We start from the raw sequence: 22,849 nt of genomic DNA, 5'->3' as shown, positions 1-22,849 counted from the left end.
ACTGTGCAGATAGTGGAGTTTAATGGTTGAGGACCATCAAGTATATGTGGCTTCAGCCAGTGATGCTTTGGTCTTTAGCTACTCTTAAAAACATAGGGCAAAAGTTGTTGGTATTAATTACCAAGTGGCCAAATGTTTTAACCTCTTTCTGCTTCATTTGTTTGTATGATTGTTTTTACCACCAGAATCTTCACATTCTTGTCCAGTGTGCTCAAACTACAAAATTCTAATCACTGAATGTCTCAAACATACATGTAGAAGGAAGGAATTAGTGAGTAATATGGCTTCAGAAATAGGTGATAGTGAGAAATAATGCCAGAATATTGAGACACTGATGAATGTGTAAGCTGGTGGTCAGGCTTTTCTCTAAATAACCAGAATTGCTCTTGACAGTTTAAAGGCTAGAACTTAGATTAGTAGTGATAGAAACCCCACAGGAAACTTTTGAGTCAGGAAAAGGCTCAGCCAGAATATCTACAGGAACCTATCAGGTGACTCAATTTGACTTCATAGTTTGCTGGGCCGGTATAATGAACATATATTTGAGAGGCTGAGGCAGGAAAATCAGAAGTTCAAGGCCAGCCTTAGCAATTTAGCAAAGCCCTAAGAAATGTCATGAGATCCTGTCTCAAAAAAATAAAAAGGGATTGGGATGTAGCTTGGTAACAGTACTCTTGGGTTCAATCCCCAGTACCACACCAAGAAAAAGGGTGGGAGGTAGGCCAGTTGCAGTGGTACACACCGGTAAACCCAGCTACTTAGGAGGCTGAGGGTGGGGGATTACAAGTTTGCAACCTGGGAAACTTAGCAACATCTCATTTTAAAATAAAAGGACAAGGGGTGTGGCTTAGTGTTAGAGCACTTTTGTCTTGCATGCAAGAGGAGGCCCTGGGTTCAATCCCCTGCAGTAACGAAATTTTTACAGTGTCATAATACTTAGAGCAGAAAAGCAAATACTGGACTACGGCCATACCAAAAGAAAAAGAGAAAAAAAAACAAATAGTGTTTTAATATACGGTTATAATATTGTATAGTAAAGCGTGTCTATATTTGAGGCTTTTTTTCCTTTTCTTTTTGTTGTTGTTTTTCTGGACTTGGGATTGAACCCAGGGGTGCTTTACCACTGAGCTACATCCCCAGCCCTTTTTACTTTAATTTTGCTAAATTGCTGAAGCCTGCCTGGAATTTTGCCTCAGCCTCCCAAATAGCCAGGATTTCAGGTATATGCCACCATGGACAGCCTGGTTTTTTGTTTTCTTAAAAAAAAAAAAAAAATTATTGTTTTGTCCCCATAAAATGAATATTTAATGATGGATTCAACCATGCTTAAGCTTTATTGTGACATATTATTTCTGGCTACATGTGAAATTTTACCTACAATTGTAGCATTCCCACACCCTCCCTACCTTGGGGATCAAACTAGGGTCTAGAGCATGCTAAGGACACACTTCACCCCTGAACTACACCCTTCAGCCCTCCCATTTTATGCTTAAAATAGTCCTGGCAGGGTTCAGTGAAACAGAAGTTTTCCCTGATTTGGGAGACAAAGGGCCTAAGGATGTGGTGATATAAAGATCCATGCCCACATTTCCAACTAGTGTATTTCACACAGGGCCCAGGTTAGCTCCGATGGGGACACAGGACTGACAGGACTGTCCATGTAACAAAAGAAAAGAAGGCAAAGATATGCTGGGGTTTTCTCATGATTGATGTGCATGATACCAGGCATAGCCAACCACCACAATCTAACGTTAGGTTAGGTTTTGACCAATATTGTTTGCCAGATGTGGTGGGTGCGTATCTGTAATCCGGTAACTCGGGGCTAAGGCAACAGGATGACAGGTTTCAGGCCAGCCTCAGCAACTTAGACCCTATTTGAACATTTTTTTTTTTTAAAGGGCTGGGGATGTATCTCCGTGGTAAAGCACTCCTAGGTTCAGTCTCCAGTACTGAAAGGAAAAGAGAAGGAAGGGAGGGAGGGAAGGAAGGAAGGGAGAGAGAAAGAAAGAATAGCCCTGTATCCCTCCAAAGGATTAAGTTTTTAGCCAGTTAAAGAACTCCTGAGGGGCTGGGATTGTAGCTCAGTGGTAGAGCACTGGCCTCAAAAGCGTGAGGTTTGATCCTCAACACCACATAAAAATAAAGATATTTTTAAAAATTTACTGAGGTAGGGACAAGTATTTATGTCTAAACCTCAGTTCTTACATGAGAAATTGCATGTTGTAGAAATCCTTTTATTCACCAAGACCCAAGTTTCTTGTTGTAGACTACACTTCAGAGTTCCATGACTTCTCACACTAAAAGCTCCTAAATTCCTTTATCAACTGTGTGAACTCCTACTGTATGCCAGAATCTGGGGATATAGTGATAAATGGAATTGGAACACTCCTAATAGGAGAAGCAAACCTTAATTACATTTTTGGTAAGTACTATGGAGTGAAAACTATTACAGTGATATAGCAAGCCTAAGCAACTTAGCAGGACCCTAAGTTTTTCAAAAAGGTTGAGATTAGCTAAGTGGAGAGCTTGCCAAGCATTCACAAGGCCCTGGGTTCTAGATCCCCAGCACACCAAAAAAACAAATCACAAGGACTGACGTGGGAGTGTGGTTACAACAAAGTGGAGAAGGCAGCACATGTGAAGGCTCCTAAGTAAGATGCCATTAGGATCCAGAAAGGCAGCTCTGTGGCAGGGAAAAACTGTATACAAGAAATCTGAAGAGGTAAGTTTATGGCAAGTCTTTAAGCTCTGTTAAGAAATTTCATTTTTAACCTTAGAATAACTGGAAGCTTCAGGTTTTAAGCTTAGGAATAACAGGCTGATTCTTAAAAGATTATGCCAGGGGTGGGGCTGGAGTTGTGGCTCTGGAGTGTTCACATAGTACAACCCCCTGGGTTCGATTCTCAGCACTACACAAAATAAATAAATAAAGCTATTGTGTCCAACTACAACTAAAAAATATATATATATATTAAAAAAAAATCATGCCAGACAATGACACACACCTGTAACCTCAACTGAAGCTGAGGAAAGAGGATTGCAAATCTGAAGCTAGCCTGGGCAACTTAAAGAGAACTTAATGAGGGCTAGGGATGTGGCTCAAGTGATAGCGCGCATGCCCAGGTTTGATCCTCAGCACCACATACAAACAAAGATGTTGTGTCCGCAGAAAACTAAAAAATATTAAATAAAATAAAGAGAACTTAATGAGAAAATATAAAAAGGGCTAGGAGGGCTAGGAGTGCAGATCAGTGTTGAAATCCCTGTGTTCAATCTCCAGTACTGCCCCCCATCAAAAAAATCACTGAAACAAAAGTGAACAGCATTTGTCTAATGTGTGAGAGGTCTTCTCCCCAATCAGGAAGTCAGCAGAATTGATTATCTTGTTTTTCTGGTACTAGGAATTGAACTCTGGGATGCTCTGCCACTAAGCTACATTCCAACCATTTGCTAACTTGCTCTTCCTGCCTCAGCCCCCCAAGTCGCTGGGATCACAGGTGTGTGCCACCACACCTGATTTAAAGTTTTATTTTAAAGGAAGAAAAGATACCTTTGTAGACAGGAAATGGACCATTCATGAGGATGTGAGATTCTGGGTACAACCCTAAGGTTGATCAAGTCATAAATAAGAAGACAGGCTGTTTCTCCAACCTTAATATTTGTTTAGTACCTGGTATAGGTCAGGGTTTGCTGGAAGAATCTGCAAAAAGCACCGTTGAGTGCTAAGGGGCAGAGGAGATGAGATAGGATCCCTCAGAGATCTTCAGAGACTACTGAGATTGAGTATAGTGGTTAGAAACAGGTCTGAGGTCAGAGTTCTGGGATTAGAATCTTATCACTACCACTTAAATGAGACCTGACACAGATAATTGTAACGAACAGGATTAAAATGGTAATTGTGATGAGAAATCTAAAACAGCTGTTAAGAGTTGTGCCTTAAGATTGACTTTTGCCTATAATACCACCAAGTCAGGAGGCTGAGGCAGGAGGATCTCGAGTTCAAAGGCAGCCTAAGCAATTGTGGGAGGCCCCAAGCAACTCAGTGAGACCTCTCTAAATAAAATATTAATAATGTGGCTTACAAAAGATGTGGCATAGTAGTTAAGCACCCCTAGATTCAATCCCTAGTCACATGCCCCCCACCTCCAAAAAAAAAGACTTCTTTGAAAATGTGTGTCTTGGAATATTACTTACTGTCCTACATAGACAGTGAATGTTTCTGAGGGATGGATGAAGGCTAAGGGGATGTCCCTGGCCCAGGACAGGGTTTATTTTCCCTTGGACTTCAAGTGCTTCTTAGAATATGACCACTGTGCCGGGCCCTTGCTTGGGTGGATGCCCAGAACCCTGCCCTAAGTGGCTGACTACTCAGGAAGAAATTCATGAAGGCTTGGGTTACTGTTCTCCAAAACTGGGCCAGGGACATCCCCTTGGCTTTCATGATCCCTCACATTCACTGCCTATGTAGGACAGATTAGTTCTATTCCAGACATTTTCAAAAAAGTCCGGGTTGTTTTTTTTTTTTTTTTTTTTTTTGGGAGGGCGATGGGGGGGGGGGCATATTACCAGGGATTGAACCTAGGGGAGTTTAACCACTATATTAACCTGCAGTCCTAAGAGGACCTACCTGTCCACATAGAGGGGAGGATTCCCAGCTCTTCATATGCTAAGGCCAACAAGGCTACCAGTGTTGTGGCCCTGGATGGTCATTGGAACTGGCATCAGGACAGTGGCTGAGAGAATAGGGAAAGTTGAGTGGCTAGCAAAAGGACTTCCTACATGTGCTATGAGCACCACTGTCTTCCCCAATGTTGAGGCATGGCCAGTATACTTCAATGGCTGTGAATCATACCTGATTGTGTGGACATGATGAGTTCTGTGAAGTTCAGTTTAGCTGAACTTCCAACCCAGTTTAGCTGAGCCTGCATCCAACACTCTACATGTAACTACCTTGAACTGCACAGCACTGAAAAGGGTGGAGAAATGGATTACTACTTCTGCCAAGGCAGCAAAGGCAAGCCAACATTCTCTGTGTACCTACCCCTTCTCTCAAGACCTTGGGGACAAAGGCAAGAAGCAAGAATCTATGAAAAGTTCAGAGCCTAGGTGCACTAGCCATGGAGTGGGTGCTTCTAATGGCCCTGGACCTACTCACTGCTGGACTAATGGTTCAAAACTCAGGTTCTGCAGGATACCAGAACTCAAATCCAAGCCCTTACTGTGATCTTGGGTGTGCAACTTAACCTCAGCCAGTTTCCTCAGATGTCAAATGCAAATTACACACCTCCATCTCAGAGTTGTTTGGGCTAGTAAACGCAAAGCACTCTGTAAATGTTGGCTATTGCTATAATAATTTGTGCTAGGCCATGAAGAGCTTGATAAGTGCAAACTAAAGATTGAGTCCCAACCCTACTGGAGCTCACCAATTAAGTAGACCTCACATACACAAATCCCAGCAATTTGGGAGGCCAAGGCAAGAGGATCAAAAGTACAAGGTCAGCCTCAGCAATTCAAATAGTAGAAAGGGGTGGGGTGGGGCACCAGCATTCTAGTTAGCACTGCCCTTTGGGATCACATCTAAACTACAGGCTCTCCTCCGGCATGACACTTCTACCATCTATCTCTGCCTTTTTTTTTTTTTTTTTAAGAGAATGAATTTCAATATTTTATTTTTTAGTTTTCGGCAGACACAACATCTTTGTATATGGTGCTGAGGATCGAACCCAGGCCACACGCATGCCAAGCGCGCTACTTGAGCCACACCCCCAGCCCTGCCTTTCTTGATTGCTCAACTTTTTGAACCTAGGGGACCTCTACCACTGAGCTACATCCCCAGTCCTTTTTAAATTTTGAAATAAGGTCTGTTGTTGAGGCTGGCTTTGAACTTTCAGTCCTCCTCTCAGCCTCACAAGTCGCTGGGATTATAGGCCTGCTCTACCATGACACCTAGGTGGCTGAACTGCAGGATTCCAGCCCAGCAGTATGAACTCTGAACTGCAGGATTTCAGCCCATGAAACTCAGGTTCTATGCTAGCCTAGCCCTGAGCTGGCACCCAGTTTCTCACATGACTCATGGCTACTGAAGCTGTGAATGGAGCAGTATATTCTCAACAAAAGCACATCATTTCAAAATAATAGCTTACATATATTTGTTCTTAAATACCATTACAGGTGTCTCATGTTGTTTCTAGGCACTGGGCTATGTATTAGTAAGGTAGATAATTTCCTCACCCACCTCTACAATTTCGAGAATATTCAATAAATGAGTAAATAAATCAGGATAAATACCACAATATATACAAACTAGAAAGATGGGGGGGGGGGCTTCAAATTTGCAACAGGTGGTCTGGGAAGGCACTCTGATGCTTGGTCCTAAAAGTAAGACCTAAAGGACCAGTGGGCCACTGAGCTGAAGATATAGCTCAGTGGTAGAGCACTTTGCAGGCACCAGGCTCTGGGTTTGATCCCTATTAGTGGGGGTGGGGGTAAGTAAACCCTAAAATGGTCAAAAGGTAGGTCCTTCCAGGTAGAAAGGAGACTTTGAGACATGATAAAGTTTGGTAACAAGGCTTTGAAAGGTGTGCCAGTGTGACTTAGAAACTAAGGTGGGTAAAAGGGGTTATTTTGTCTCAAGACAATGGTATGTGGGGTAGAGGCCAAGCCTATAATGCCCAAGGAAAACCTTTTACTTTAAATAGGAAGTTGCTGAAAGGTTTTAAGGAAGAGAGTAATCATCTGGTTTTTATTTGACAAGATCATTCTAGCTACTGAATAGACACAAAATTGCAGAGATCACAGGAGGAAAGAAGGAAGAGAGAGCAGGAGAAGGCCACTGTAGTAGTCCTAAGTGGGAAAGAAGAGTTACAAATCGGAACTATGGCTGTGGCAAAGACAAGAAGACATTTGATATAAAATATGCTGAAGAAATTATTAAGGGAAATAAAAGAATCAAAGATGAGGGCTGGGATATAGCTTAGTAGTACAGCACTTGCCTACTACATGCAAGGCTTTGGGTTCAATCCCCAGTACTATTAATCTGACTACAAGAGATAGGTAGTCATTAACATTTTGAAATGGTGAGGACTGAGAAAAAGTTTTGGTGTGCGGAGACTTGAGTTCCACTTCAGTCATAACTAATTTTGAAGTGTATGAAAATAACTAAACATCAAGTAGATCTTTGAATTATTGAATCTTGAGCACACAGGAGACTTGGGACTGGAGATATCTTTAAGAGTCTTCATCTACATCTGCTGATGTATAGAATAAAACGTGAGCACAAATGTAAGTCAAATAATTAATCGAAAACTTTTTTTAAAATATTTTTTAGCTACACATGGACACGATCTTTATTTTTTTTATGTGGTGCTGAGGATCGAACCCAGTGCCTCACATGTGCAAGGCAAGCGCTCTACTACTGAGTCACAACCCCAGCCAGTGAAAACTTTTTTTTAAATATTTTTTTTAGTTGTAGTTGGACACAATACCTTTATTTTATTTATTTTTATGTGGTGCTGAGGATTAAACAAAGCACCTTGCAAGTGCTAGGCAAGCACTCTACCACTGAGCCACAACACCAGCCCCAATTGAAAACTTTTAATAACCACATTTGAAAAAAAACAGGTGAAACTATATTAATGTATTTGAACCTAATATATGCAAAATATTATTTTAACAGGTAATGAGCATTAAAAATGAATGGGGGGTGCTGAGTTTGTGGCTCAGTGTTGGAGCGCTTGCCTAGCATGTGTAAGGCACTGGGTTTCATCCTCAGCACCACATAGACACTGTTGTCCATCTACAACTAAAAAAATGAATAGGGGGCTGGGTGAGGTGGCACAGGCCTATAATTCCAGTGGTTTAAGAGGCTGAGGCAGGAAAAACAGGAGTTCAAACCAGCCTTGCACAAGGTGCTAAGCAACTCAGTGAGACCTCATTTCTAAATAAAATACAAAATAGAGCTGGGGACATGGCTTGGAGGGAGGGAGGGAAGGAGGGAGGAAAATGGTTATAACTCAGAGGTAAAGTGCTTGCCTAGCATGTGTGGGGCACTGGCTTCCATCCTCAGCACCACATAAAAATAATTTATTGGGGGCCAGGTACAATGACACATACCTGTAATCCCAGCAAGCTGGGAGGCTGAGGCATGAAGATTTCAAGTTCAAGACCAACCTCAGCCACTTAGTGTGAAGCTCTACACAACTTAATAAGGGCTAGGGATGTAGCTCAGTGGTTAAGTGTCCCTGGGTTCAATACACAGTACTAGGAAAAAAATGGGGGGGGGGGAGGGAAGGGGGGGGACAGCTCAGTGGTAAAGTTTGACTGGCACATGAGACCCTGTGTTCAATTACCACCATCACCAAAAGGGGGAAAAAGCATTTTATATTTATTATACTACCTTCTTGAAATTCTGAGGATATTTTGCATTCAACACGTGGCTATAGCTATCATACCTGGACAGCACAATTCTAGATGGTATACAACGCCTAGGTAATTGATGAAATCACAGGATTTTAGGGCTGGGGATGTGGCTCAAGCAGTAGCGCGGTCGCCTGGCATGCGTTTGGCCCAGGTTCAATCCTCAGCACCACATACAAATAAAGATGTTGTGTATGGCGAAAACTAAAAAATAAATATTAAAAAATTCTATTTTTTTTTTTCTAAAAAAAAAAAAAAAAAAAATCACAGGATTCTAATCTCAGCATTATTGATATTTGGGTGTGTGGATACTGTTCTATGTATTGTAGGGCATTTATTAGTATCCCAGACTTCTACCTCCAGATACTGGTAGCAACCCCAAGTTGTGACAACCAAATATGACTTCAGACATTGCCCATGTCCCAGTAGGAGTAGAGATGGGCAAGTAACTTCGGCCTTACGATGATGTGAGCCACTCCACTTAGTACTTCCCAGGCTCTAGAATGACAAATTCTGTTATAGCACCACAAAACAGATCCCATTGGAGGGAGGGGAAGGTCATACCTTTGAACACCCAGAAATTAATGACATCTAAATTACAACTTGTAACTTGACCTACCACCATTACATACCATTTGGGTATGAGTTCAACAACTCTTTCCCCACACCCAGCAGGAAATCTGGGGGTTAAGTCCTACATTTGGCCCAACATATTTTTAAATTTCTTTTTTTATAGTTCTAGATGAACAGAATGACTTTATTTTTATGTGGTGCTAAAATCTGGATCAAACATAGTACCTCACATGTGCTAGGCAAGCACTCTACTACTGACCCATAGTCTGAGCCCAGGTCAACATATTTCTGAGCAAAGTTTAAGGTGTCCTGAAAAGACCATCTATAGTCTTGCAGCCTAATTCAAAGAAAAGATCATGGGACCTGAGTGAAGAATAATTTCTAGTAGGGTAGACAAAAATAAGAATAAGCCAAATATGACAATGTGCCCAAATGGAACTGGGGTGGGTATACTGCAAAATCAAGTATAACAGGAGCTTTCACCAAACAAAAATAAGGAAGTTCTCAACATCACAAGTAAGCTTTGTCTTGGATTGTCAATGGGGCTACTTTGCCAAAGAAAAAAATTTTCACAAGTTAAAGGATTAAGCCAGATGCACTGTTGCACACCTATAATTCCAGTGACTGGAGGCTGAGGCAGAAGGATTGCAAGTTTGAGGACAGCCTCAGCAATTTAATAAGACCCTGTCTTAAAATTAAACGACAGAGATGGGGTTTCCATCCAGGTACTGAGGGAAAAAAAGCCACTAATTTAAAGATGCATCATTATTTTATGTGCTACTAAAATATAAACTATAACTCAAATTTCAGATAAATTTTAAAAATTTGTCTAATAATTGACATATCCATTTCATTCCCAAATTAATCCAAAAAAAAAAAAAAAAGGAGGAGGAGGAGGAGGAGACAGGGTCTTGCTATGTTACCCAAGTTGGCCTCAAATGATCCACCTGTCTCTAATCCTTGAGAATGGTTAGGTTTTTGGGCACACACTACTAAGCCCAACTTTTTTCCTTTTCAGTTGAGCCATGTATCCAAAATCTGGCTTCACATCTCTGAGCCTTCTGCACTTCATACATGTGCCATGCTAAAATTCTGTAGGAAACTTTGTTTTCCATACATCATAGTTCCCAGGCTGCTTGTCTGGCTTTCTAGGAAAAACTTCTATTGTTCACTACAATTGTCTCTTTCTTCAAACAATTTAAGTCTATAAATAAATCAGGACATCCAAGTTCAACTCAATAGGTAACCTACTATTCTCAAACCCAGTGCCTCACACATTAGGCAAGCTCTCTACCACTGCACTATAGCCCCAGCCAGAAAGGTCCCATCTTGTTGCATACCTAAGGAAAGACAAACACTTGGATACAAAGATACTAAAGGAGCAGGCACAGCCCTTAGTGGAAACACCAGCACCTAGTGGATAGAGAACTCAAGCTTTCTGTTGGCCTTTGACAACTGAGGCAATCCTAGAATAAAATGTTCAGCTCAGTTTTGAAGGTTCACTTACAAAATCTTAAGTCTTCTGCCCCAACTTCCTTAGAAGCCACTATTTTTCTTCGGCCTGTTTCTGAATAAGATGCTCCTAATTTTCCATTTTTTTTTTCTTCAGTGGTTGAAGATGAACACAACACTTTTATTTTTATGTGGTGCTGAGGATCTAACCCAGTGCCAAGCACTCTACCCCTGAGCTACAATCCCAGCCCCACCATTTGCTGCTTTTTAAAGTTACTGATTTCTATTATATGAGAACTGCTATTACACACATTACCTGCCCATCTGTAGTAGTTCATTAATTAAATACAATTATTTTTAGTAAGTACCGCCATCATTATGACCAAGAAAATGTCAAAGTTGAGCCCTGCTATGGTCTGAATGTTCCCCCCAAAATTCCTATGGTGAAATCCTAATTCCCAAGGTGACAGTATTGGGATGTGATCAAGACATGAGGGCAGAGCCCTCACAAATGAGATTCTACCTGCCCTTACAAAAAAACCCCAAGATCTCTCACTGCTTCTGCCCTGTGAAAGCAACACAGAAACCACACATCAAAATTTGCTAGTGCCTTGATTTTTAAATGTCCAGATTCCACAACTGTGAGAATATTCTGTGATGTATAAGTTACTCATTTTGTTTCTTACAGCAGCTCCAACTAAGACTAACTCCAAGTTTCTGTATCCTCATCCTTAACTTTTTTTTTTTTTTTTGGCCTGGGGATCTAAGTCAGGGGTACTTTACCAAAATACATCCCAGCCCTTTTTACATATTTTGATATGGTCTGACTAAACTCTGAGTTTGATGTTGAATTTGAGATCCTTTCTCAACCTGCACATTTGCTGGGATTACAGGTGTATACCCCAGTGTCTGGTTCATTTACTTTCATTGTTCTTGACCAATAAATTCAGCTGTGAATTCTTCAAATGAACCCAAAATTTCATTATCTTCAAATACATCAATGTTTTGGTCTTTGGGACATGGCCTTCTGGAACTCTTATTTTCTCCTGCTTCAACCTGGACTACTGTTCTCCAAACATAATACAGAAAGAATTCTGGGACTTCCCATCAAAATCATTCTAGGAAATCTCTGCAGGACATCATGTTTTAAGAACTCAGAGCACTAAGTATATTGATCCCAGCAAATTGAAGTGGCAATACACACCTGCAGTGGAAGCACCAGCACCTAGTGGATAGAGAACTCATATTTGGGCCACTACTACACCTCACTACTCCGTCCTCGTAAGGGTCTACTTTACTTCAACCCCAATGTGGAGAATGCCTAGAAGATCTTTTAAGTCAAAATGAAAATCCCAACACAAGGGCTGGGGGTGTAACTCAATGGTACAGTACATGTTGAGTCTGTGGGAAGGCCCTAGCACCAATCCCCAGCACCCTCAACCACCCACCCCAAACAAAACAAAAACAAATGCAAGCTTTAACAATACATCAAACTCCCAGATCTCCCTTCACAGAACCAGGCTGGTTCATGCCATCATTCCAAATTGTGTAACTACTCCCATCTCCACCTGAATTCCAAGAATTTGCACACTCAAGGCTCAGACAGGATAGATACTATGCCTTTACCTGCATATTCTCTGCATAATCAACACAGTAAGCAGTCAGTACTTAGTGAAACACAAAGCCAGCTCACAGATGACCACACATGTAACAGAATGAATCATAAAATCTAAAGAAAAATTCAGTGTATCAAAGTATTATTCTTGGGGTGAAGCTGTAGTTCAGTAACAGAGCACTTGTCTAGCATATGCAATGCCCTGGGTTGGATCCTCAGTATAACAAAAAAAAAAAAAAACACCAAGGCTTTACTCTTGAAAAACCAACTCCTGAGGTTAAGTGATGGCAGTATAACCTTGTCCATTTAAGCAGAATAGCCTCAACCCAGAAATATCCTGGATTAGCAACTTAAAATTTTCAAATCACTTTTAACAATGAAAATCAGTGTTGGGGCTGGGACTGTAGCTCAGTGGTACAGCGCTTGCCTAACAGGTGCAAGGCCCTGGGTTTGATCCTCAGCACCACATAAAAATAAAGGTATTGTGTCCAACTACAACTAAAAAATAAGTATTTAAAAAAAAACATAGCAACACCCACAAATTTCTCAAAAACTTGTTATTTACATTTAAACTTAAAAAGTTTTGAAAAATCAGTGTTTTCTTTTCAAATCATCTCTGAAAAATAATTTTAGAATTCACTATTTTGGGGCACAATGGATTGAATCCAGGGGTGCTTTACCACTTAGCTACAACACAATCCTTTTAATTTCTCAAGATAGGGTCTCACCAAGTTGCTGAGGCCGGCCTCAAACTGAACTTACCATACACATACCTCAGCCTCCGAAGTGGCTAGGATTAGTCATGTGTCACCACACCTGGTCCCCCACTATTCTTTAATATGGTTATTTTCTTTCAGCAAGTTAAGTTTTTAAAAGAGCTCTAGCATGGAATGTAGCATATTAAGCCAGTTCAGACTGAGCCATGAAAAAAACTTGTCTGTTACATGGAAACCAGGCTCTCAAAGCAAAAAGCAAAAATCTTCATTTAATAGAACCAAGGAATTAAAATTTTTAACCAGATCAGCTTGTTTCATAAGGCAAAAATATAAACTGCATGGTATGCACCTGTAGCCCATCACACTTGAGTCTAGGAATTTGAAATCCTAAATCTATCCCTATTGAATTCTGGGCCACAGAATTGAATCAAAAAAACAAGTTATGCCCAAGTCTACTCTACTATGACATGTCACTTAAAAACCTTCACTGACTATCCCCATCTAAACAGACTTTTCTACTTGACATGTAAATACTAACTTTCAAAGTATCATTCAGTAAAGTCTGTGTTCAATGAATACCATTAGTTCCCATCTTTTAAAACTTTCCAACCCCACCCATCAGACCAAGGGGTATAATGCAAGGGGTACAATGGATAAGACTATAAGTACATATTAGTAATGGGTCTCTCTTCAGAGAAAAAGGGACCAAAGTAGGTATGACTTCTCCAAGAGAACTGGCAGTGGTAAAGAGAATAACCCAGCTAGGGAAGGAAAATTAACAGAAAAATGTTTGCTGGGGTTTAAATGAAAACACACAAAACACCTACACAGAACCCATGTATAGAAAATAATTCATTCAATAGAGCTGTTCCAATCTCAGCCATCTATGAATTAGAATGAATCAATAGGGTAGAAGTTAATAGAAAATTCTTGAGAAATCACCCAAGTAAATAAAACCAGCTGCTACATCTCATTACAACCCTTTCCTGAAAGTCTTATGCCTGGCATTATCATCAAGTGTTCAGGGTTTGCTTAGCAAATATTGAGACATGCCCTAAGTAGGCACAAATCTGTATGTTGAAACTGGGGCAAAGTATAGACAATAAAAACATGTAGAAGAAACTCTTTTGACAGAAACAAGAGGCCATAAACTGAACATTTTCTATAATCCCAGCGACTCAGGAGGTTGAGGCAAGGGGATAATGAGTTCAAAACCAGCCTCAGCAACCCAGTGAGAACCAACGTCAGCAAGACCCTGTCTCTAAATATAAAAAAGGGCAAACATGTGGCTCAGTGGTTAAGCACCCCCTGGGTTCAATCCCTGGTAGGCCCCCCAAAAAAGGCAATGGCTCTTCCTTGCATTCAGCCCCCATCCTCATTGTTCAGTATCTGCCAGGTTTAGCACAAGCTATGAGATGCGAGCAGCATCATCATTCAAACATGCTTCAGATTTTAGCACAGCTATACAAATTGATAAAAGGAATCACAAAGCATTACTGGCTTCAGGAAGTAGTGAAATGTTCTCTAGTGGGAGCCATCGCTCCATTTCCCATATGACATGAAAGGTAAAAGCTAACCCCTTCTTCCCCCAAATTACTTCCTTTTCTTAGACCTGAATGGGTGGTTAGAATGGCAGTCACAGGGTAGGTAATGACTATTTCTCTAACAGGGAAAAACTTACACCTCTTAAACTAATAGTAAATAGTTGGAATTTTTTTGTTTTTAACAAGGATAGACCAGTGGAAGAAATCTTCACTGGAATAAGGTGACCTGCCTGGGTTCTTCAGTATAACCTTTTTTTCTCTTTGGCACTTGTTAAGTCCTACCTATAATAAAGAAAGCAATGATGATGTTCACCTGAAGCTCGATATATTACAACTTCACACCCACCCCTTCTCTTTAAAAGTACAAATTAAGAACCACAAAACAAGCCAAAGCAAGAACTCTCTCAAAGCACACAAACCCTAAGTTGAAAAACCATTTATTTCACCGGAAAGAAAAAAAAGTGATTCAATTCTATAGGTCTATCCTCTGGGTCAAAAGAAACCCAGGAGCAGTGACCCTCTCATCAAGGTCATTCCCAAATCCAACACCCACAGTGTTGGCAGGAGGTGGGGAAGAAACAGCATAGCCCCCACCACAGTTTCTGCATACAATGAGGCCTGCTGGGAGAACAGAATGTGAACAGGAAAGCTACAGGAAGTACTGAACAACAGGAAGAACAGGAAAATGAGCAGGAGAGAGAAAAACAAAGGAGAAGGTCTGAACTTAGCAAGGTAAATTAAGGTCCACGGTTCCTGAGGACTGAACGCACAGAGCCGAGAACGTCCCGGAGATGGGGTACCACGAAGGGTGTATTCTCATGCACAACCGCAGCTCGGAATTTCAGCCCACATACATCCCACCTGAAAGAGAGCACAATAAGGGGCTTTACAGCAAAGCTCAAAGGGATTTCCCAATTAAAACTTCAAAAGAACATCTTTACAAAATCTGGTAATTTGATACTCTTTAAATTTACTTGGACTAGTTCCCAAGTATCATTATCTCTGAAAGAGAGCTTGAAGGACAGAGAATTGGGACTGCTAAACAATCCCAGATTAAGGTTTCTCTCTAAATAGTCAATCTTCTTTCATAAGAGGCAAAGACACTTCATTGCTCTTAATGTTAAAATTAGCATCCCCCAGAAAAGGTAATTCCACATCACAAACTGTCGTCAGCACAGGATAAAGGGAAAGGTTTTCTTCTAGAGTAAAAAAGTCACCAGCATGTTTCAGTCAGGGAGTTACTGCCAAGGTCCAAGTTAAAAACCATTCAAAGTCTAGACAAAAGTAGTTATTATCAACTGAACAAGTTCTAAGACCTGAGGGCATCCAACTTCACCTAGGGAAGAAACTAACCTTTGAAAAGAAAGTACTAGGAGGGTATGTGTAAGCTATATCAAGTCACTCAAGTTTCTATTCTAGCCAAATCAGTTATTTTCTAGCCAGTGAACCCTAATTGGTTCTTTCCTAGCCAGTGAACCTGGGCAAACTGCGTATCTTCTGCCCTAATTGAAAGATGACAAAATATCACCTACACTGTTCCTACAGTATTAAAGATATCAATGGTAATGTAGGGAATACTCTAGGGGCTACTCAAAACTAAGGGGCATTGGGAATTACCCTTAAGTGCAACAGTAATCTCAAAAACTGGAGCCCAAAGGGGGCAAACATGAAAAGAGAATATATTCAAATAGAGCCAAATGAATCATGAGGTTCAAAACATTTTCATGGAGAAAGCCAGAGGACTCAAAGTAAAGCTGGTAGCTCAAGAAATTAAATGTCCACAACAACCTGTGGGAAGATGAAGGGAGTGATCTGCTTATGGCAAAGCTCCCAACCCTGGTTTTAACCTTACCTGAGAGTAAAATTAACAGGTGTGTGGTATATTAACCATATACCTTGAGGAAATGAGGGACATTAAACTTAGCACTATGGGAACAGTTTAAAAACAAAAAAATACTAGAATGAACTTAACATTTATTTCAGGAATAAATCTTGAGCTGAGCGGCTAAGATGGATTTTGGAGTCTGGGCACTTTTAAGAGATGTTTTCTACTTCTTTCTGCTCTTTCAAGTAACTTCTATAAAACAAACAAACAAACAAACAAACAAAAATGGTTGAACTGTTCCAGAATTCAGAAATACACTTCAAGATTTAAGATGATGCCATTTTGGGAATCTTCACAGTTAACTGGGACCTGAGCAGTGATGATTAATTAACTATAGTTATAGCCTTTATAGAGGTCATATCAGACCTTTCAAATAGCAGGAAGCACACAGGAAACTTGGAAGACCTCAATAATGTCACACACCTAGGAAACTCAACAAAGCCTTGGAGAAACAGCGTATCTGAGTCTGAACATCTGGGTCCCAGGATCAGTTCAATTATGGCACATAGGTGTGACCCAAGAATCACCAGCACACCATTCTTTGTTCTTCCAGGCACAATCTGAAATGACTCCAACTGCTGGGAGCCATGGGGAAAAAAAATAGCCAGGAGGGCCAAGGACATTTACTTACTTCAAAGTTAAAGCATTTAGGACTTCTCTAAACTCTGAACCATGCTATTAACCTCACCCTAACCCTGCAAAAGCAAGCAAGCAGGCAGCCTAATTGGAGCCCTTATAGGCTGCAGGAGAGATGGCAAACCAGAACAGGGGACACCCCACCGCTCTCACCTCAAGCTTTAAAAGGCTGAATACCGCGCCCGATCCGCATACTGCTCCCGCTCATACCGGGCCATGTCGTACAGAGAATTCCGCGCGGCTGCTGAAGCTTGGGACAACTCACTCTCATGCCCGTAACCGTAGCCCTCTCCAACAGTGGGGACGGGGGCTGTAGCGCGACGCAGGGGGCTCCGATCCCGCCCGTAATATGAAGTGGAAGCTGCAGTAACAGCAGCGGCAGCTGCTGCTGCTGCAGCGGCAGTGGCAGCAGCAGCTCCTGAGGTCGGCAACAGGTGTCTATCGTAGGGATCGAGAGAGGTGGAGGTGAGGTGACTGGCCATGGCTGTGTTCTGGACTTGTGGCAGCTGGGACAGGGTCTGCTCTGCATAATTATACGCAGAGGCAGCTGCAGCCGCCACTGCCTCATAGGACCGGGCAGCTCGGCAGCGCTTGTAGTAGGCATCGAGCGCTCCGTACGCGTTGTTGTAATACAACGAATCCCCATAGCTCATGGTGTAAGGCGTACGCACTGCTCCATATTGCTCATTATATTGCTCGGTCAAGTCTGCCACGCGGCCCGAACGATCTATTGGACACTCTTTGGACCAGTGCCCCTCTTTCCCGCACCGATAGCAGCCGCTCTGGTCTCCCATCCCGGGCGCAGTCCTAAGCCGGCTGGTGGACAACTGCACGTGCATTCGTTTGCCTTGAAGAAACAGACGCAAGAAGGGTTGCTATCACTCTTAGTCATAGCCCAAGCCCCTACACCCCAGCCATTGATCATAGCAATGACTTTACCTAGACAACTCTTAATGCATCACTGCCAAAAAAAATTTTTTTAAAGGGTCCAACATATAAATTCAGTATAATGATCTGATTTCCAGAAAAGATCAACTAGATGAAGAAATGTTACAGCAATGCCACAATTTACTGCTTACGAAGCTACTCTTGCTCAAAAACAAACATCACATCCATTACCAAATAACACGGGCAAAAATGTACTCCAATCAGTGGCCAGACATAAAAGATATTCAAAATATGTACATCACAGGTTTCTGACATCTCCAACCTTCACTATCAAGGCGAATTCGATTTGAGCAGGAAGATGCAAAAGCCAGTTCCATATCCCTACCACCTCCACCCAAAATTAGAGAGAATTAAAGACTCTAAGGATGCCACCATTTAAGATTGACCAAGCCAGGCATGGTGGTGCTTGCCTGTAACTCAGGAGGCGAGTGACTCAGAGGCTGACACACAAGGATCGTGAGTTCAAAGCCAGCCTCGGCAATTTATCAAGGCTCTAAGCAACTCAGTGACATCCTGTCTGTAAATAAAGTACAAAATAGGGCTGGGGGTGTAGCTCAATGGTCGAGTGCCCCCGGGGTTCAATCCCTGGTACCACCAAAAAAAAAAAAAAAAATTGACCAGGATTTGATCTAGAACTGACAATGGTAATTTGGGAAAACTGGGAGCTTGGGGGACACAATACAAATTCAAGGAAAGTCCTCCTTCTTAACTGGGTGCTTTAAATTGCTGGTTTTAATCATCATTTTAATAAGAATTCTTTACAATATAACAGCTAATTTTAGTGACCCTCTATACTTGGGTGAAAGGAAAACAGGACAAATTGTTCACAAAAACTTCAATTTCTAGAAAGAATTACAAACTATGGAAGAAAAGGGGGATGAGAAAGTGGAAAATGGAGAATAAATTAGTCAGTAGACCAAACTACTCAGTTCAGCAAGATTAAAGTGCTTTCTCTCCTTCAAGTAAGACTAAGAGTCTAACATACACCTAATACTATTTTTCTCTGAAAATCACAATTTGAATTCTGAAAATAAAAAAACTAACAAAAGTGGAAAGTATTTTGGAAAAGTTAAAAATTCTAAATCTCTTCAGATATGCAATTTCCACCTAACAAGATCTACCAATTTACTGATACGCAAAAATTCAGAAGGGATCCAAGTCCAGCGAAAAGTCTCCAATGCAACTAGCTACAAGCACCCAAACATACAGATGTTAATGAGGTGAATGGTTAGAACCAAGAAGGAGTCAATAGATGGCTCTTCTAATGAGGAAAAATGGTAAACACATAATTTTACCTGCAAAATTAAAGTCAGATTACAGGAGGCTTCTAGGTGGAGGAGGAACCCAAATATGAAAGAAAAGTCTGTTTTAACATTACATCTGGTTAAGGCCATGGTCATTAAAAGAATTAAGGCAATTAAGTATTAAATACCTTAAAGTGCTAGCCTGTGTCTGGCATTTGCCCAGGTGGCCACTTTGGCAGGTAACAAATACAGGGAAAATAAGTGCAATCAAGAAACCAACTATAAGGGGCTGGGGATGTGGCTTAAGCGGTAGCGCGCTCGCCTGGCATGCGTGCGGCTCGGGTTCGATCCTCAGCACCACATACAAACAAAGATGTTGTGTCCGCTGAAAACTAAAAAAAAAAAAAAAAAAAAAAAAGAAACCAACTATGTAGTTCAAAACATAATAGTTATTAACAAATGCACTGATGATCTGTGGATTTGTCAATTCTAGTGCCAGAAAAAGACCTAAATCTTAAAAAATATCTAGAATCAACTTCTTTGAGTGGGCAAACAACAGAGAATATATGCAACACTGAGAAACTGAAATGGAAAAAGGCCAGTCTAGTATTTATCACTACAACACGCTCACATAACTTACTAGAAAGAGTAATGCTGGGCAAAATGACTGCTTGAACCCAGGAGTTCCAGGGCAGTATGAAAACACAGCAAGACACCCTGCACCTACAGCCCACCCCCACACACACAAAAAAAAACCAAGGAAAGAAAAAAAAGAAGGACTGGGAATGTACTTGCCTAGTGTGTATAAAGTCCTGGGCTTGATCCCTAGCACCACCAAAACCAAAAAGAAATGAAAGGTAACACTAAAGAATATAGAGAAAAAATAATCATAGATTACATCAGAACTAACCTAGAGATCAAAAGATCAGATAAAAAAAATCAGTTGTCCTGAATAGATCACATGTCCTCCCCTTACCCATGGAACTGCTACTAGGAGACACTGCTTCTATGGCTAGGTTAAAATGTGAAGTGTCCAAAAATCACACATAACATCACAACCCTTCACAAGAGTAGTCTTTGTTCCCAATTAAGTTGTTGACAAAATAACTCGTAACTAGCCAATTAAAAAAGGAAAGCAACCTAGACCCAGGAGACCTGTGAAACTTTTCTTTAATAATGTATAGTAATGCCCATGACATAGGGAACCCATTATATGAGGGAATGATTAGACCTCCAGCTCTAAGGCCCAATTTAAGTAAACTGAACACCAAAGATGGCAGTACTTGCTTCACAATAAGGCAAGTACTCAGGAAAAGAATTAGCCCTTACAGTGTTCATGTTGATATGGTTAAAAAAACAGACTTGGAAGTCATGAGTTATGGAAATGTACTACCAATTTGGAATTTAATTACAACCAAAGGGAGGCAGCTTTTGACACTGGGGACCCAAAGAGATGGGAGAAGAGTTGAGAGTTCAGCTGACAACTCACCATAGTTACTATCTCCTAAATGCTACTCTTGCCAAAGGAATTAACAGTGTAAACCAAGAGAAGAATAACAATACCTCTGAAATATACTGATAATCCACATTACCACCCATGCTGCCTTCTAGGCACAAAAACAACTCATCTAATCAAGGCTCCAATGTAACACTCATCTAAGTACTCTATGCACCAAATTTGTTAAGTCAGTCCATCACCCCCTCAAACCAATTTTAAGACATGCCCTTACTGCCCCCAAATTCCATGCCTCCTTCCCAAGATTCCCAAAATCAGTCTTTTAATTCTAGAGCGTTTTTCAGAATTACTACAAACACAATGCAAATGGACTAGACCAATAACCTTTTAAAGACTAGCGGTAGAACTCGTGCAAGGCCCTGGGTTCGATCCTCAGTACCACATACAAATAAATAAAATAAAGGTATTATGTCCAACTACAACTAAAAAAAAAAAACTTAAACATACTGTGGTGCTGAGACAACACAGTGAAATTCTCTACAATGTGCCCTACTACTAAAAGAAGAAAAAGACACAATAACTAGAAGTCTTCAAGAGAAAAGGATTTCTATATTGAGAGGCACAAAAGCCTTAGGGGTTCCAAATGAAAACCAAGTTTTTCCCAGGAGACTTTCTTTGCCTAAGATAAAGCCCTTAAACTCATGCATTTTCCATTTCATTTTAAGTGCCTCACCCATATTAAATCCATCATCACCAACCAAGCAACAGCTGTATCTCTACCCCCAAACTCTTTTATTTACCCAACATTTTTCTGCACAGAGCCTTGTGTTCAGCTCTCTACCCAAAGACAGTGGTTCACCTTGAAACTCTGTGTTATCAAGGCCCCTGATGGCCTCCACTGCATCCTCTGCCCGCTCCATGTGTACAAAGGCATAATCTTTCACGATGTCACATTCAATGACTGGACCATATTCCTCAAACTTGGCCCGAAGCTCCTTGTTGGTGCAGGTGGGGCTGATGTTGCCCACATGCAACTTCGTTGAGGTTTTGCTCTTATTCTTGCTGGCTTCCACATTAATATTCACCCCATGAAGCTTGTAGTGATGCAGGTTGCGTATGGCATCCTCAGCTGCAGTTTTGTCCTCTATGTGCACAAAGCCGTAGTTCTTAATGATGTCACATTCCAGCACCTTCCCGTACTGCTCGAAGAGTGAGCGGATCTCTTGCTCTGTGGCCTCCCGGGGCAGGTTTCCAATGAACAGCTTCACCATCTCGATACAGCCTGAGAAAGAAGAAACAAAATTTCTAACAAAAGACCTTAGGTTAATTTTTTTTTGGGGGGGGGGGGGGGGACTCACCACTGCCATCTTCCTTCACTAGCATATGTTTCCAATTTTGTTTCACACTCACATCTCCACACAGTAATCAAAAGGAAATGGGAGTGAAGTGAACAGGCCTGCTAAGGAACCCGCCTGAGAACCTCTAGGAATGAGAACACGTCTAACAGGTCCTTAGTAGCTAAAGAGTTTAAGAGTTAGATACCTTCAAAGAATGCGAATAAAAGTGAAAATAAATGGACATCTGGGGATACTGAGCTTTTCTGCCCACTAGGTGGTCAATCATACGATAAAAATCTAACTACTGGGCTTGTTGGTTGATTGCCTGCAACTACAATTTGGCTCTTCCTCCCGCAGTAACATTAGCAGCCACCATTTCCGGAAAAGTGAGCCTTGGAATAGTTGTTTAGGACCTTCCTTTGGAAGCAATGAAGGCGGGAATGAGACCAGATAGCGCGGCGTGCAGAGTGGCGTGCAGAGTACCGGAAAAGCGTCCGAGTGGGGAACGCCTCTCTGGAGGTCCCAGCCTACAAGCGCCTGCAGAATGGAAAAATGCCCGGCCAGAGGGGGGCTTCAGGTTCATTAACCAGGCAACAATGTCCCAGGTCCTGAGAAACTCTCAAGACGGGCTTGCAAATGCTCCATCTAAGGACAGTGGGGTTATCTCAAAGAAAACTTCGCGGCAGGAAGCCGAGCCAAGTAGGGTAGGGGGCAGGGTGGGGGGAAAGCCAGGTATTCTTAGGCGGGAGGTGTTGGGGGAAGGGCTGCTTCAGGCTTACCGCGCAATGCCGAGGACCGAGGTCGTCTCTCAGTGACGGGCGCGCAGGCCGCGACCCAACCAGGACACCCCCGACGCCCAAGGTAGTGAGACAAAATCTTACAAAGCAAAGGAAAGAAAGTGGAAGGGCTCGGAGTCTCTCACCGCACGGAAATCTGGAGGGCCTCTTCCTCGCGGCACGGACGCTTCTGACAAAACGCTAAAATGGCGGCGGCCGCAGCAGTGACTCTGGGTAGAGAGGGGGAGGTGA

At 41.7% G+C, this 22,849-nt stretch overlaps 1 protein-coding gene across 2 annotated transcripts; it reads right to left on the bottom strand.

Moving 5' to 3' along the window:
- Positions 1-14,736: 14,736 nt before the first annotated feature.
- Positions 14,737-22,815, bottom strand: Rbm4 (RNA binding motif protein 4). 2 transcript variants are annotated; one of them, XM_076847647.1, is made up of 4 exons: positions 22,601-22,815; positions 21,344-21,766; positions 16,990-17,683; positions 14,737-15,176 (listed from the first exon to the last, which is right to left on the bottom strand). In XM_076847647.1, the coding sequence occupies exons 2-3, from the start codon at positions 21,753-21,755 to the stop codon at positions 16,998-17,000; spliced, it is 1,098 nt and encodes a 365-aa protein (XP_076703762.1). In that variant the 5' UTR covers positions 21,756-21,766; positions 22,601-22,815; the 3' UTR covers positions 14,737-15,176; positions 16,990-16,997. The 2 variants fall into 2 exon arrangements, with proteins under 2 accessions (XP_076703762.1, XP_076703763.1); XM_076847648.2 differs by lacking the exon at positions 16,990-17,683 and having other exon boundaries at positions 22,601-22,807.
- Positions 22,816-22,849: the final 34 nt, after the last annotated feature.

The sequence above is a fragment of the Callospermophilus lateralis genome, chromosome 2, assembly GCF_048772815.1.
Source record: "Callospermophilus lateralis isolate mCalLat2 chromosome 2, mCalLat2.hap1, whole genome shotgun sequence".
NCBI classification, from domain to species: Eukaryota; Metazoa; Chordata; class Mammalia; order Rodentia; family Sciuridae; genus Callospermophilus; species Callospermophilus lateralis.
This window is presented reverse-complemented; position numbering and strand designations above follow the sequence as displayed.

Coding starts and splice junctions, on each gene's coding strand:
- Rbm4 (XM_076847647.1), bottom strand. CDS start 21,755: ATGGTGAAGCTGTTCATTGGAAACCTGCCCCGGGAGGCCACAGAGCAA. Junction 17,684..21,343: donor TGATAACACAGAGTTTCAAG/GTGAACCACTGT, acceptor TGTTTCTTCAAG/GCAAACGAATGCACGTGCAG.